The sequence below is a fragment of the Lonchura striata genome, chromosome 19 (genome assembly GCF_050655825.1).
Source record: "Lonchura striata isolate lonStrDom1 chromosome 19, ASM5065582v1, whole genome shotgun sequence".
Lineage (NCBI taxonomy): Eukaryota > Metazoa > Chordata > Aves > Passeriformes > Estrildidae > Lonchura > Lonchura striata.
The window spans coordinates 8,330,764-8,345,768 of record NC_140721.1 but is presented as its reverse complement, the minus strand read 5'-3'; the positions used below and the strand labels follow the sequence as shown (position 1 = coordinate 8,345,768).

Below are 15,005 nucleotides of genomic sequence, written 5' to 3'. Positions count from 1 at the left end.
CCTCGGGTGGGGTGAGGTGGCAGTTTCACCTGGGGACCTCACCGTGAGCATCCAGAGGCCTTTGCTGGGAGGAGTGTGATGTTCACAGCAGGGATTTCTTCCTCCTCAGTCTCCAGCCCACTGGGGCTATTTTTACACATATTTTAGCATATCCTACCCCTCACTTCCTCGCCCTGTGGCTCCACATTTCACTTGCCTGCAAGTGAAATTGTATTGCATTCATGTTGGATGTTTGTCCTCTCTCTCAGCCCTGGCACCAGGTTTTGCCAGCTGTGTCACCAAAAGGAACTGCCCAAGGGTGAGCTGGTGGTGGGGCCTCAGCCATCACCCCATGCCCACCCATCCAGGCCTGGACTGCTCTACCCTGCACCTTCACCCCCGGGGTTATTTTGCTGTTTCTCATTCCCACCCTTAAATCACTGACAGCAGACATCAAAGGGAAGCACCAAAATCTGAGCAGTTAACATCCACTTGGGAATTTGATGCTGTGACAAGCTAAGGAAATCTTAGCACGCCACAGTGAAAGTTAAACAAGCTGGATGGAGCCTGATGGGCCTGTACTGAAGTCTTCCAAGGTCAGTGCAGACCCCACTCCTACCCCAGCCCCTTTTTATGGGCTGACATCCCCATAATTGCAGTTTTGGGGTGCTGAGCTGCCCTCCCTCAGCTGGTGGGTGCTTCAGCCTGGGAGTGTGGGGTCTCAGGGCCTCCTGCAGTAGCTGGCCAGCTCTTTGGAAAGGAAGGGGTCAAACCTGGCTGCAGGCAGATCTTTGTGCCAGCTGGGCTGGGGACATGGGCAGGAACAGGGAGCTGCAGGCTGGGGGAGTCCTGAGCAGCAGTAAGGGGTGGCTATCAGCCTCCACCCCCAAAAGGGGCTGGCCTGGCAGGGATGGGGGTGAGGGGACAGTCCCTGGTACAGCCCCAGCCCCCACCTGTGTGGGCAGAACTCTGCACCCCAGTCCTGCTGCTGGTGGCTCTGCCCTCCCAGGGAAGGGCTGCTACGGCTGGCAGCACCCGAGCATGGGGGCAGCTCCCCCTCCCTTCAGCAGCATCCCCTGCGGCCACTCTTGGTTAATGGAGTTAATTGTTAATAGACCTCCCTCAGCAGCCCCGTGCCTGCTCCGGGGGCCCCAGCTGGGGCACACTGGCACCCCCTTCCTGGCTGCTCCTACTCCAGGTTGTACCCCTTCTGCACCCCATTGCCTGGGGGCTGTGGCTCATGGGATTCCCGGGGGGAGTGGGGCCACCCCTCTTCTCCCAGCTGCTCTGCTCTGCTCCAGGGCTGGGGGCTGCTCCTTATCCAGCCTGGCTCTCACAGAGCCAGGGATGGGGGCACCCCCAGCTCCCTGCCCAGCTCTGGCTGCACCAGCTGGCAGAGGGGCTGGGCTGGGCCCAGGCTGAATAAATGCAGAAATAAATGCAGGTGCACACCCAGTGGCAACCTCTCCTCCTCCTCCTCCTCCCCAGGGTGAGCAGGAGCACCTTTACCCTCCTTGACTTCATCCTGCAGAGCAGGGACAGGCAGGCAGAGCCACTGTGCGGGCAGGAGGGGCAGAGGGGGTCACCCTGTCTACTGCCAGCTTCTGCCTGAGCCAATGTCCCCAGTCTGCTGCCCTTGTCCCCAGTCCCAGCTGGCCTATGGAGGGCCTGGAGCTGTGGGTGGCAGTGGACAGGCAGATAGCCCTCAGTCCCCAGGGATAAAGGGTGCACCAGGGTGCACAGACACCCTCTGCCAGGATCACCACAGCTGGGGTGTCCAGCCACCCAGCTGGGGCCAGCCAGTGTGTGCTCCAAACTGGAAAACTGGACAGGACCAGCTGTGGGGTGGCAGGAACCTCCCCAGGGCAGGGGCTCACCTGGCTTGGCAGCTTCCCAAAGCATCCCAAGGTTCTCTCCCCTGAAGTGGGGTGGTGGCCAGCCCAGCAGGACCATGGGGTTGCCAGGACCTCCCCAGTGCTTCTTGACCTTGCCTGGGGTGCTGCAGGGCTCCTATGGACTGACAGACAGATGGACCACAGCAGCAGCAGCTTACCTGGGTGCTCAGACTGTCACTGCTAGTGCTGCAGCTCTCACAGACACACTCACCTTCCCCAGCCTGCAGAGGCAGCTGCTCACCCCAAGCCCTCATTCATGGGGCCACTGGGGTGCCTCAGTACCTGCACAGGGCCAGGGAAGTTTGTCCTGGAGCTGGTGGCAGACCCTACCCAGCCCTGGGGAGCTGTGCAGGGCACTGCCTGGGGAGATGCACTGCAGGGGCCTGGCCAGTTTTTGGGTGGTTTGGCTGCTCATGCCCCATCTCATGCCTCAGTGCTGTGCCTGGTTCCCTGTGGCAGGGCAGTGACAGCCCACCAGCACTGCCTGGGGCTGGGGCTCAGCCCAGGCAGGTGAGCACAGAGCCTGGCTGGAAAACATTACCAGGCTGAGCCCAAAGCAGGACTTAGGAAAGCAGCAGGAGCTTTGTGAAACTCCAAATAGTCCAGTGACTACCACCTCCTCACATGCCAATAAAGGCAGAGTGCCTGGACCCCTATTTATGCTAGTTTTAAACCTGCTTGAACTGGTAATACTGGAATATTAGCCATAAATGAGGGCTGAAGTTTGGCATAAGGCCCGGTAGCCTCAGTGGGGGAGGGTGATCAGACACTGAAAGCTAATGACCTGTATTTTGGGGTGTTTTGTAGCCTGAGCCAGGGCTTCTGCTGCTTGGGATGATTTCCAAGCAGTCTATGTACCAGTGGCAAGATGGGCAAGCAGTTGGAAACGAGGAAAAGAGTTATACAGCCAGACAGGCTCCGAGAGCAGAAGAAGAGTCTGAATCCAACCCAAAAGCTAAAAGCAGCACAATGGACATGCCACAGCAGGAAACAATTACCCCAGGAGGCTGCAGCTAGGGGAACCAGGCTGTCTCCTGGGGGATGGGGAACACCACCCCTCGGACTCACCATCTGCTGTGTGATACTAAGGAAAGGAACAGAGGAACCTGGGATGAAACAGGCTGAGAGCTCAGGCCTCCTGTCACTTTATCCATTGAGGGCTGGTGGAATGGGGGAGGTGGACAAGGAACAACAAAGGGCACAATGGCCCCTGAGGGGATGAGAAAGGTGGACACAAGTACAGGCTGAAGTGACCAGTGGCTGCAAGCTGTGAGCAAGCCCAGCTAGCCACAGGGTATAACCCTCCATGGGGCTTTGCTGCTTGCACAAAGCATCTCTGGGCACCAAAAGCCTTCCCCATGTGCAGGGCCAAACCAGTCCCTGGCACCTCTCTTGGTGCCCCACTGGTCCATGACACACTGGGCAGGCTCTGCACCCCTTGCAGGAGCTCTCAGCTTCTCCAGGGAGGTGATGTCCTGAGCTAAGTGCAAAGGAAAGGTCTGGGGGCTCCTCAGGCTTCAGGACCCTCCTTGGCTGCCAGTCACCTCCAAGCCTGGCAGGTACTCCCTGGTAACCCTTTCCTCCCTGCCTGTTCCTAACCAGAGCCAAAGGGCAGAGCACAGAAAGAGCACACACAGAGCATGGAAAGAGGCTTTATTTAGGAAGCATGTGGCACACCCAGTGCTCCTGTGCCTTTTCCCTGCTTTCCCTCCCAGCTGAGCCCACTGACATCCCTATGAGCCACCCACCCCCACTTCCTGTCACCTTCCTCCTGCTGTGGATGCAGAGACCTCCCCCTGGCAGCTCCCCAAATGCGGGACCCCCTACCCGGCCATGGCACCTGCCCCAACCAAGTACCTCCATCCCTCTGGGAGCACCCACCCATGTGCCTGCCCCACAGACCCTTTGGAGCTGTACCTACACCACCCCCCACCCCTGATGCTCCCGCCCAGCCCCCGGGAGGCTCGGGAGCAGGGACATCCCCACCCTGTCCTGCTACCGGTGCGGCGGCTCCTGCTCCTGCTCCTGCTGCTGCCCGCGGCCGGCCGGGGGGCTGAGCACCGGGATGTGTCCAACGAGGCGCAGGGGAGAGCCCAGGCTGGGCTTCTCGGAGCAGGGAGATGCTGGCTGCTGTGCCAGCGCCGGGAGATGGTGCTTGGGAGGTGCAGCCGGCACGGGAAAGGGCGCGGCAGCTTCCGAGGGGATGAACAAGGCAGGCACAAAGCCGTAGGACAGATCAAAGGCTTTGGGGGCTACTCCACTCTGCAAGGGGGCAAGGCGGGCTGGTGCCATGCTAGCTGGGGCACCTGGGCACCCCGCAGGGCCCACAGGGTCCCTGCCCACCTGGTCCTTCTGCGCCTGGTCCTTCTGCAGCAGCTCCTGCAGTTTCTCCAGCTGTGTCCGGCAGACGTGGGAGCGTGTGCGGCTCTGGCAGAAGGACTCCAGAAAGGACTCGAGGGGCAGGTCCTGGGCCAGGAACTGTTTTATCTGTGCCTGTGGGATGGACAGTGGGACTAGAAGGAGCACCCCCTAGATCCTGGGCTGTTCTGCAGGCTCTGGCACATGGGAGGGCATGGAGAGCATTTCCTGGTAATGAAGGGACAACAGCACAGGGGGTCTCTGCTAACTCACCTCTGACTCTGCTTCGGAGGCATCAAGCTTGGCTTGGAGCTGGCCCAGGGCACTCTGTGGGCTCCACTTCTCCAGGTAAACCTCTGTGTGTCAGAAGGGGATGGGGCTGCCAACCTTCCTCTGGATACCCCTGCTGCTAGGGTTGCTGTCTTTCCCATCCCCAAACATCAGCTCCCCACTCCTTGCACTGCAGCCCTCCCAAACCCATCCCTGGAGCCACCTGCACACCACGGCTTCCATCCCACCCTGGCACAGGTTGCCCAGAGAAGCTGTGGATGCCTCATCCTTGTTATTGTTCAGGGCCAGGCTGGACTGGGCTTGGAGCAACCTGGTCTAGGAGAAGGTGTCCCTGCCCACAGCATAGAATGGAATGGGATGATCTTTAAGGTGCTTTCCAACCCAAATGATTCTGTGATTCCATGACTGGTCCCAGCTAAGAATTTGCTGTGTCATAGGGAGCATCACCTCCCACCACTCCTGATGATGGCTGAACCATTTCCCTGGGGTAGGGTCAAGAATGCTGAGCCCACCTGGACCCTCATATTAACAGGGGTTGCTCTGGATGTGCCTCAGCCCATAGGCTGCACCCCACTCACCCAGGCGCTGCTGCTTGTCCCAACACGCCTCTCGGATCTCCTGCAGCTCCTGGTACTTGATGGCCAGGGAAGCCTTCCCATCCTCCAGCCGTGGGCGCAGGGACAGATTCACCCTGGCCTGAGTGCAGTTTGAAGCCAAACACATTTCCCGCTCCAGCTGTAGACTCTGGAACTGTGGGAATGGCATTGGGGCCGTGTGTGTCAGCAGTGAGAGAAATGGGCAGAACCAGTCATATCCAGCACCTTGCTGGGCGGGGGGCAGCGTCTATCGGGGGTGAATCCTCTATTTCTGCACTGTCTCCATCCCTCTGCTGTGCCTAGAAAGGGGGTGCATCCCGGGGGAATGCAGTCGGGCTACGCAGGCTGGCTAAACCTGACCGCGGCAATCTCAGCGCCGGCTGCCCAGCCCCTCTGCAGGGAAAGCGCTCGGCAGAGGACATGGATGTCACGGAAGGAACACGCACCCTCCCCTCGCTGCGCACACACCGCCTGCACTCGGGGCCACCGAGGGAAGACGCTGAAATCGGGCCGAGAGCGATTCCACAATAACCTGCGCCCGTTCCCGCAGCGGAGCCGGGAGAGCGCGGGGCTCATCCGGCTGCGGGAAACGAGACCGGGCTGGAGGGCGGGCGGAGGGCCGGGGCCTCATCGGATCTCGGAGATGCAGCGGACGGGGTTTGGTGCCCGTGGGTTTGGTGGCCGTGGGTTTGGTGGCCCGGGGCTTCGGCACCGGGAGCCCCGCGCGGCCGCGGCCGGGCCGCCCGGGCGGAGGTTCCCCCGCCCCGCCGGTGGCTCTGCGGCTCCCCCGGAGCCCTCGGGATTACGGGCGTCAGCATAAGGGCAGCGGGCGGCGGAGACAGCCGGCCCCGCAGTGCCAATTCCCGGGCCGCGGGCGGCTCCGCCTTGCGCAGCGGGACAGCCCCGGCGGAGCGGGCGGCGCACGGCTCGACCCTGCCGGCTGCGGGACAGCGGCCCCCGGCCCCGGCCGTACCTTCCCGGCCCCCCGGCCCCGGCCGTACCTTCCCGGCCCCCGGCCCCGGCCGTACCTTCCCGGCCCCCGGCCCCGGCCGTACCTTCCTGCTGAGGCGGGCGGCGCGCTGCAGCCGCGGCTCGTCCTGCAGCAGAGCCCGGAGCTGCGCCGTGCTGAGCGCCCCGAGGCGGCGCGGGGAGCCGGGCGGCGCCGCGGGCCGGGACATGGGCCGGCTCCGGGATCGGCACCGGGATCGGCACCGGGATCGGCACCGGGACCGGCACCGGGACCCCCGCCCCCGCCGCCGGGAGCCGCGCGCGCCGCCCCCGCCGGTCTTAAAGGAGCCGCAGCGGAGCGCGGAGCGCTCCCGCCGCACCGCGCCGCCCCCGCCCGGGACAGCGGCGCTGCTCTCGCTCCGCGCACCCTGCACCCGCTGTGGGCAACCTGCTCCCTCTGTGAGCGCCCTGCTCCTGCTGTGAGCACCCTGCACCCGCTGTGGGCAACCTGCACCTGCTGTGAGCACCCTGCACCCGCTGTGAGCGCCCTGCTCCCGGCTGCGCGCACCATGCACCCGCTGCCACCAACCTGCACCCGCTGCGCGCAACCCGAACACTCTGTGAGCACTCTGCTCCCCGCTGCACGGATCCTGCACCCCGCTGTGGGCAACCTGAACCCACTGTGGGCAACCTGCACCCTCTGTGCGCACCCTGTACCCACTGTGGGCAACCTTCACTGACTGTGCGCATCCTACTCCTCACTGCACGGATCCTGTACCGGGCTCTGTGCATCCTACACCCCCCTCTGTGCATCCTGTACCCTCAGTGCACAGCCGCTCTGTGCAGCCCGCAGCCCTCTGTGCGTGTCCCCCACACCGAGTCCCTCCTGCCACCACCTCGGGTTCACCACTTGTCACTGCCCCGCGCTGCCCTGTGACAGCCTGGTGCCCTGTTACCCACTGCCTCGGGAGAGGTGGGACCATGGGGCACCCTGTCACCGGGGTACCCTGTCCTTGGGCACCCTGTCCCTTTGGGCACCCTGTCACCAGGGCACCTGTCCTTGGGGCACCCTGTCACCTGGGCACCCTGTCCCTGGGGCACCCTGTCATCAGAGCAACCTGTCACCAGGGCACCCTGTCCCTTTGGGCACCCTGCCCCCTGGGCACCCTGTCACGGCTGGTCTGTGCAGCCCCTTTGTCCCCTGAGGAAGGCTGCCCCACTTGGACCAGGAACTGCTGCCACAGGGTCACTAAATGTTTGCAGGGATTCAGAAACCTAGAAGAAAAATTCCAGGACCCTTCTAACAGCCATGTCTCCTTGCTCTACCAGCTTCTGACCCTGGCACAGGAGAGTTGCTCTTCCAGCCAGCACAAATCCAGGCTGGAGCTGCTCTGTGGATCCCCTCCCTATGCTGTGCAGACCACAGGGCCTTTACCATAATTTAACTGGGTCTAATTTTCTTACATTGATGAGAAACACTCAAGGCTTTCTCTCTCCAGGCTGAATAGCCTGGTTTAGTGGAAGATGTCCCTACTCATGGCAGGGGGTTTGGAATGAGATGGGTTTTAAGGTCGCCTTCCAACCCAAACCAGGCTGTGATTCTATGATAAGCCTCAAGACTCCAGTCCTGGCTCACGACATGGGAGTTCTTTGGTCTCAGGGGAGAAGATCAGAGGTACAGAACAGATGTCATTACTGAAGAATGAGCTCAAGCAAGCATGTTTATTAGGTGCTTTATCAAACACTGCAGAGAGGCTCAGAGTATATGGAAATTTGGGGCATGCAGCTTTTTTGCTTTCTGTGAGTTCTGGAGACAGCAAGAAAACCATGATGTAATTCCAGGGCTGTGTGTTTTCCTTCTACAGGGAAGGTACATGTGGAATCCACAAATTTCATAAGTGTTTTTTAAATTCTTGATTATGAACATAATGACAAGGAATCATTGGCAAGCACGGGGGAATGGAGCTGAGCAGAGGGGAGTCTGCAGTTGGAGAGGGGGATTGTAAAGTGGCATTTAATTAAAGCCCTGCTACCCTTGTGCTCCTCACTCTGCTCCAGAGAGGCTCACACTCTTTGGCCATGCAGAGCCTTTGCAGAGGGACTGTCCACTATGGACAGGAGGAGGAAGAAGCACTAACAATATGAAGCTGGTTTAATGAGGATAAGAGAGGCTTTGCAGTTCCCCTTGCACAGGTTGCCCCATGTCATGCCACCCTTGTAATTCAGCCGCACGGAGTAACACGACGAGTACCACCACCCGCCCTCATAGCTGTAGGCACAGTTCTTACTGTAAGTGTCCTGATCCTGGTCCTTTGTAGAGAATTTCATGTTGTCGTGCATGCTGTTGGGATTGTCTGAGGTCATGGCATCCCCAGCTGTGCCATTGTAGGAGCCCAGCCTCAGCCGGTAGCCGTGGGACTCGTCTTCCACGCTGAACAGGTTGTAGTCTGCGAAGCTGAGGTTGTCTGCGGAGTCCTGGATGACAAACCTGACCTGGTAGACCTTCTGCTTAGCAATCTGGTGGATGTACTCGGTGCCCAGCCAGTACTCGGTGCGCACGTTCCCGAAGCCAAACTTGTAGGTGCTCCAGGACTCGGCCCAGGTGACCGGCGTGTCCCTCTGGTTCCTCTGGATGACGGTCCAGCCCCCGTGGGTCACGTTCATCTCGCAGTACACCACGAGGTGGTGGAGCCCTTTGGGTTGGATGATGTAGACGCCGCTGTGGCTTCCACGGGGAATCTCGCTGCAGTCCTTGGGCCAACCTGAGGCTGGAAACAAGAGCTGGTTATTAAATCCCTCTGAAAGGGATTTCTTTTTTTGGGGGGGTGTTTCCTTTGTGTCTACGTCCTTTTGCACACACATTCCTAGGCTGCATTCCTGCCATGCACTCACAGGAGTAAATCAAAATCTTGGCATGATCAATGCAAGAGTTGAGCTTCGCATCTTCCTAGGACAGGATTCAAATTGATGGAGACATACTGTGAAAATGTCTGGTGAGACCAAGCCAGGCATCTGTGTCACCCAAGGACCCTCACCCAGGGTGGGTTGAGTCTCAGTGATTTGCCTGTGTCATGCAGATGATGCATCACCACAGACAAATGCAAATCTGGGAGACAAAGTCACTTGCTGGTACAGCACAGAGGTTTAGTGCTTCACCCCAGAGAGAGGGTGACCATGACATCCATATCTCTAGCAATTAAATCAGCCCTTGGGACCTCAACAGGGCAAAGCCATTGTTGTTCTCTGGCCTTGCCCAAGTAATTCTTTGGAGACTTCCTGACTTGTTGGATTTGATTATGGCCTTTCCGTGCTCCCGAGTGTCTGTACCTCATACAGCAAATGGCTGAATATGCCTACACACTGCTGGGAAGGAATTTTCTCCACTCCCAGTACCTCTGTCACCAGTTGTCCCCACGCAGGTAGGACTTATCCTTGGCCTATGGACTAATGCTGACCCAGCCAGTTCAGTAATTCTGTCACATCCAGTCTTCTCATCGACTGTGTAGTGAAAATAAGAAAATGACTAATCACCACTTCCCAGTAATGAAGCATCACTTTCCAGTTTGGACCTTTAGCTGTAAAATTCCCCATGCAAAAGCACCTCATCAGGTACTGAGCCCAGGACACAGCTGGTAGCACAGTCCCCTGAGCTTGTGAGCTGTGGCACCTCTGCAGCCCATCAGAAAATCAGCATATTCCTGGCAGGAGCCAGTGTAAGACATGGGAAAGTTGTCTGAGAGCTCTTGGTGAGCCCAGTGGTGGTGGAACCCCAGCAGATGCAGAGACTCACCATGGCTCACTGGTGGGTGGTGGGCGATGTCCCTGGCCTGTCGGACGTGTCCATCACCGTCATCTAAATTAACACAGGAGACAGGAGTGAGTGTGGGGAGTAGACATGTCAAAAGCCTGCTAGGAGAGCTCAGTCTTCTCCAGATTATATTTTTCTGATACTGGTCTTAATTCCAGAGGAATTCCCCAGTTTCAGATATCAGCAAGCTGGTAATTTGGGGGAATTTACATGGTGGTAGAGTGAGGCTGATGCCTTTTTGGTGGAAAGGATTTGGGCACCCTGTGTAGGGGAAAAGCCCTAACGGTGGTGGCAACACTGGGAAAATGGTTGTTAGAGTGCAGCAGCAGCAGTTAGGGACTTGGAAAGAAGAGGGATTAAAGAGAGGGGGAAGAAAAGTGAGAGCAGACACAGAAAACCTGGCTCACGTGCTGGGAGCTGGGAGAGGTGTCTGCTCAAATGAGAATTTGAAGGGTGTTGCTGGAAGAGAGGATGGTTTAGAATGAGTTAATTCGATTCTTTTGTAAGGACATCTCTGTATCCACTGATGGCTGTAAAACAGAAGGATTAGCCACAGGCTTATGGAATCACAAAGGCCATTCCTGTCCCCTCTCTAAAACAATTAATCCTGCAGCTGCTGCCGTGACATCCTCAAATACCTGCTCCCTTCTTTCAGTCTCAGCTGGCACTGTCTCGCCTCCTCCCTTCTGAAGTGTTTAACTTAAGCCTCTTGCACTCTGTATAAGCCCATTCCTGACACATTCTGCCTTCCAGACTTCTGACTTTCTGAATTTTGATATCGACTCTCTTTTTTACTCCCTTTGACTTTGTTTACAACCTGAGCCAGTGTGGAGTGGGAAACACTCATGTGACACGTTCTGGAGGACTTTCCTGCCGTGGCATTTACTTTGCTACAGCCACATGAAGCTGTTCACTCATGTTTGTGTGGAAGGCACTCTGCCTCTTTTCCTTTCTGCCTTCCTACCCCATCCCTTTGGAAGCACTCCTCTCCAAGTCAAGACTTTGGAATGCTGGCCTGTCTTTTCTGGCATGCATTCATGCTGCTGATATTTTCAGAGCATGCTACCAGTGCTGTAGGTGAGAGATCACAAAATCATGGATTATCCCAGGCTGGAAGGAAGCCACAAGGGTCATCAACTCCAACTCCCTGCACAAGACAACCCCAAAATCACACCATGTTCCTGAGAGCATTGTGGAGCCCAGAGCACACATTCTTTCTCTTTTCAGACTTGCAGTTCTTGCTGAACTCGTGTCTCGGGCTCGGTGCTCCCTATGCTGGCAGTTTCCTGACAGGTGATCTGAAACCAGCACCCAAACACTTGGACCTTGAGCTCCTCTGCCAAGCACAATTCCTCTTCCCTTGGAAGGGAATCAGCTCTTTCTGTTGTGCCACATCCCACCTACACTCCCTGTTTTTTTTTTTCCCCTGAGCATTTCTTCAAGGCTTCCTCACTGCTCCTGGTACCTGTAGGTTACTCCATGCCATCACCTGGCTGACTGCCCTGTGCCAGTGCCACTGCTTAACTCTTTGTATTAACTTCATTTATTTCCTCTTTTATTGAGGTCTCCCTTGAATTCACTTCTCCACTGACTTTGTGATTTCCAAAGATGGGAACTCTTCTCCATGTCCTCAAAACACACTGGAAGCATCTTTAGCCCTTCTCCAAGGAAGAGCACATGGGCCACAAGACTGGGCTTGCTCTTGCTGCCAAATTGTCCTTTCTCCTGGGATCCTGTGAGCTCTGAGCTTTGAGCTATTCTTCTGTCCTTTATGGACAGAAGAACTTCACGGCATAGAGGAGATGAGACAGGCAGCAAGCAGAGGGGGACCCTAAGGTTACTCTTGCTCCAGTAAGACACTCTCAGATCAGTAGTCCTTCCTTGCTGTGACAGAGGTGTGGGCAGGCTGGTGAGGATATAGGCTCTGTAGGATCTGACTGATCAGGATCTTGTTAGCCTCTCCCTGTTGCAAGGCCATACTTACCAAGCTGAGAGGACTCTGGGGGAGCATTCATAATGTCATCCATCGTGCCATTGAGGAGGTACAAGTTTCTTATGTCAACATCAGGAAAAGATGCTGCCAGGGCCAGGAGGCAGGTCAAAAGCAAGAGACAAAGGCACTGGGTAGCTGAAATGGAAAGACATTGAAAGAAAGAGATCATAACTCTTCTATTGGAAAGCCACTAATCCCATTCAGAGTAAAATAGGAAAATAAAACACTGTGTAGAGCTCCCTCAGAGCCATGAGCCCCATGCAGACAAGTTCATTTAGATGAGTTGTCCTATACACATTAGCAGGAGTCATTAGTGGTGGCACCTGCTGTAATGGTATTTGAGACCAAAGAATTGCCAAAACCTTGTCCAAACCCAAAGTGTCCATAATCAGAAATCTCTATAAAACTCAAGACTCGGGACTAGACATAACAAGGAGGGTGAACATGGAGGGAGGGATCCCCTTTCTTCCCAGCTCCCACCATGCTCCCATGACACGTTCACAGAATCCCAGAATCACTGGGTTGGAAGAGACCTCCAAGATCATCGAGTCCAACCCAGCTCCAGCACCTCAACTCAACCCTGGCACCCAGTGCCACATCCAGGCTTTGTTAAACACACCCAGGGATGGTGACTCCACCACCTCCCTGGGCAGCCATTCCAGAGTTTTATCACTCTTTCAAGTAAGAACTTTTCCCTAATATCCAACCTGAATTTCCCTTGGTGCAGCTTTAGCCTGTGTCTTCTGGTTCTGTCAGTGCTGCCTGGAGAAAGAGCCCAACCCCACCTGAGCACAGCCACCTTTCAGGGAGTTGTAGAGGGTGATAAGGTCACCCCTGGGTCTCCTTTTCTCCAGGCTGAGCACCCCCAGCTCCCTCAGCCGTTCCTCACAGGGTTTGTGTTCCCAGCCCCTCTCCAGCCTCGTTGCCTCCAAATTGAGGGGTCAGAGCTGGACCCAGCACTCGAGGTGGGACCTCAGCAGTGCTTTGAGCTGGGACTGCCCTGGGGCTGTGGGCAGTAAGACCCTGGGGTCTGGGTGGGAGCCAGCCCCAGGCAGGGCTGTGTGTGTGCAAGCAGCATGACAAAGAAAGGCAGCACAGACCTCCAGGAGTTAGGGTGGCTCTGGGGTAAATTATGCCCTTTCTGTGGTTATGGTGGTTATGTGGCTGCTCCAAGATTTCCATATGTGGACAGCTGTGGTCTGGTCTGCTCTGGTTCAGAGCACTAAGAAAAACCAGCACACTTCTTGCAGTATTCAACCTAAGTAAAATACCAGAAAGTTTGTCATGATTCCTAAAGAGTGTGACATTGTGGAGCTGCCTGTTCTGATAAGACACATATAGCTCACCTAGCAGATTGCTGATGTGAATCCCTCACTGTTCAAAACTAAGCAAAGTCAACACCTGTTGCATTTTCCAGGGGTACCTGGGTTTGGCACCATTCTCTGGGATGCCTGAGAAGGAAAATGATCATGGATGCCAGCCTGGAACCACTGTGTGGAATTGCAGCCACCCTAGAGACAAACACCCCATTCTGGGAATGCTCAGAGATGTCCCAATCCATGGTGCTGCTTACAGTTTTGCAGCAGGTCTTTTAAACACACTTCAGTCCAACTGATTCACTTCTCAGTTCCTACATGACACCTGCTGTATTGATATTCTTGTGTTTAGGGACATGTTTAAAGACATTTTTCCTTGAGGCCCCCAGGGAAGAAATGCTCCCCCCACTGCCAGCTGTCCCCTGGGACTGGTCATGAAAAGTCTGCACAGGAAAGAGATACAAAGGAGGATCAGCCTCTTGTGGGTGTTCTGCTGGGGACAGCAATGTGCTTTTGAGCATCTGGCCAATATCACACATTCAGCAGGAAAATCTAAAAAAAAAAAAAAAAAAAAAAAATCCCTTTTCTACTCTGGTTTATTTAACACTTTCTTTGGAGAACTGAAAATTGCAAAGAATGGTAAATACCAAACTTGTAAAATGGTCTGTGTGGCACTCCAGGGCTACACTGGTACAACCTGGAAATAGCAGAGCATGCAGGCTCCTGCCCCAGTCCCAGCCCAGGGCAGAGCAGGCACAGACAAGGCGAGGGACTCAGCACCAGGATATGCAGGGTGTGGGGAGGAAAGTGCTGGAGTACCCTGTGAGCTGCAGTCACACACAGAGGTGCCATCCCATCCCGTGCCATCCCATCCTGTGCCATCCCATCCCGTGCCATCCCATCCCGTGCCATCCCATCCCATCCCATCCCACCCCATCCATCCAGCCCTACACTCACCCATGCTGTCTCTGGGGACCCTGTGGAGCACGAAGCTGGGTGGTTTTGGCCTGGCTGGAGGGCTGTCCCGCCTGAAAGTTATAGGGTTGAGCAGGTGAGGGGGTGGAGGCAGGAAACCCAAACCTCAGCACTTGTCCTCTGGTTGGCAGCAGGAGCAGTGGCTTAGGGCTTATTTGCTCTCCACCATCAAGTGATCAGTCCTCAGACCATGAAGTCTGTGTGCCACACAGGTGAAGAGCTTTCTCCAGAGGCAAAGCAAATAATTTGGTGCCAATAAGCAAATGCCTTAAAATAACCACAATTCAGTGTGCAGCGTTTCCCCGGGGAATGACGTTCTTGGGGCATCTCCACAGAGCTCAACTGGCAAGCAAACACCCAGGTGACTTTCACCTCCTGGATGGAAATCAAACATCAGGCGTAAATCACTTTCTTCAGAGTTGACATTGAGCTCAACAGCCCCTGGGAGCCCCAGAGACCCTTCAGGGAAGAGGTACTCCAGTGTTCCTGGGAAACTGAGCCCTGAACTTCAGAAAGTTCCACTCCAGTGCCTCCTGACACCCCTGCCCCGCCACTGCCACGCTGCCCCTTGTGCAACACGCACTGTGGACCCCCTAGCACCATGGTGGCCCTTGCAGCAATCACAAGGGAATTTTGGGCATCATGAAGTGCCACTGATGTAAAATGCTCTCACTTCAAGCCCCTCTCTGCTCTAGGAGCACTTACACCATGGATGTCTACAGAAAATGCCAGACCTCCTCTTCCCTGGGATGGATGCCTGCAGTGTTCTGAGTTAGGAGGGCTCCTGTAGCCCAGCAGCCACCCTGGGCTGGACAGGCAGGGCTTTCTGTCCCAGACTGTGTCCTT

The 15,005-nt window shown here is 56.3% G+C and overlaps 2 protein-coding genes across 4 annotated transcripts; both read right to left on the bottom strand.

The window, feature by feature from the left end:
* Positions 1 to 3,512: 3,512 nt before the first annotated feature.
* Positions 3,513 to 6,391, bottom strand: VPS37D (VPS37D subunit of ESCRT-I). Of its 2 annotated transcripts, XM_021541730.3 has the most exons (5): positions 6,175 to 6,390; positions 5,102 to 5,273; positions 4,506 to 4,588; positions 4,218 to 4,367; positions 3,513 to 4,136 (listed from the first exon to the last, which is right to left on the bottom strand). In XM_021541730.3, the coding sequence occupies exons 1-5, from the start codon at positions 6,295 to 6,297 to the stop codon at positions 3,870 to 3,872; spliced, it is 795 nt and encodes a 264-aa protein (XP_021397405.1). In that variant the 5' UTR covers positions 6,298 to 6,390; the 3' UTR covers positions 3,513 to 3,869. The 2 variants fall into 2 exon arrangements, with proteins under 2 accessions (XP_021397405.1, XP_031362318.1); XM_031506458.3 differs by having other exon boundaries at positions 3,513 to 4,367; positions 6,175 to 6,391.
* Positions 6,392 to 7,049: 658 nt separating this feature from the next.
* LOC110476628 (fibrinogen-like protein 1-like protein) lies at positions 7,050 to 14,328 on the bottom strand. 2 transcript variants are annotated; one of them, XM_085557579.1, is made up of 4 exons: positions 14,142 to 14,328; positions 11,860 to 12,003; positions 9,858 to 9,920; positions 7,050 to 8,835 (listed from the first exon to the last, which is right to left on the bottom strand). In XM_085557579.1, the coding sequence occupies exons 1-4, from the start codon at positions 14,143 to 14,145 to the stop codon at positions 8,201 to 8,203; spliced, it is 846 nt and encodes a 281-aa protein (XP_085413705.1). In that variant the 5' UTR covers positions 14,146 to 14,328; the 3' UTR covers positions 7,050 to 8,200. The 2 variants fall into 2 exon arrangements, with proteins under 2 accessions (XP_085413705.1, XP_085413704.1); XM_085557578.1 differs by lacking the exon at positions 14,142 to 14,328 and having other exon boundaries at positions 11,860 to 12,507.
* Positions 14,329 to 15,005: the final 677 nt, after the last annotated feature.

Coding starts and splice junctions, on each gene's coding strand:
- VPS37D (XM_031506458.3), bottom strand. CDS start 6,297: ATGTCCCGGCCCGCGGCGCCGCCCGGCTCCCCGCGCCGCCTCGGGGCG. Junction 5,274..6,174: donor CCGCCCGCCTCAGCAGGAAG/GTACGGCCGGGG, acceptor CCATTCCCACAG/TTCCAGAGTCTACAGCTGGA. Junction 4,368..4,505: donor CCTCCGAAGCAGAGTCAGAG/GTGAGTTAGCAG, acceptor TCCATCCCACAG/GCACAGATAAAACAGTTCCT.
- LOC110476628 (XM_085557578.1), bottom strand. CDS start 12,037: ATGATCTCTTTCTTTCAATGTCTTTCCATTTCAGCTACCCAGTGCCTT. Junction 9,921..11,859: donor CCCAGAGTCCTCTCAGCTTG/GTAAGTATGGCC, acceptor GTGTTAATTTAG/ATGACGGTGATGGACACGTC. Junction 8,836..9,857: donor CCACCCACCAGTGAGCCATG/GTGAGTCTCTGC, acceptor TCTTGTTTCCAG/CCTCAGGTTGGCCCAAGGAC.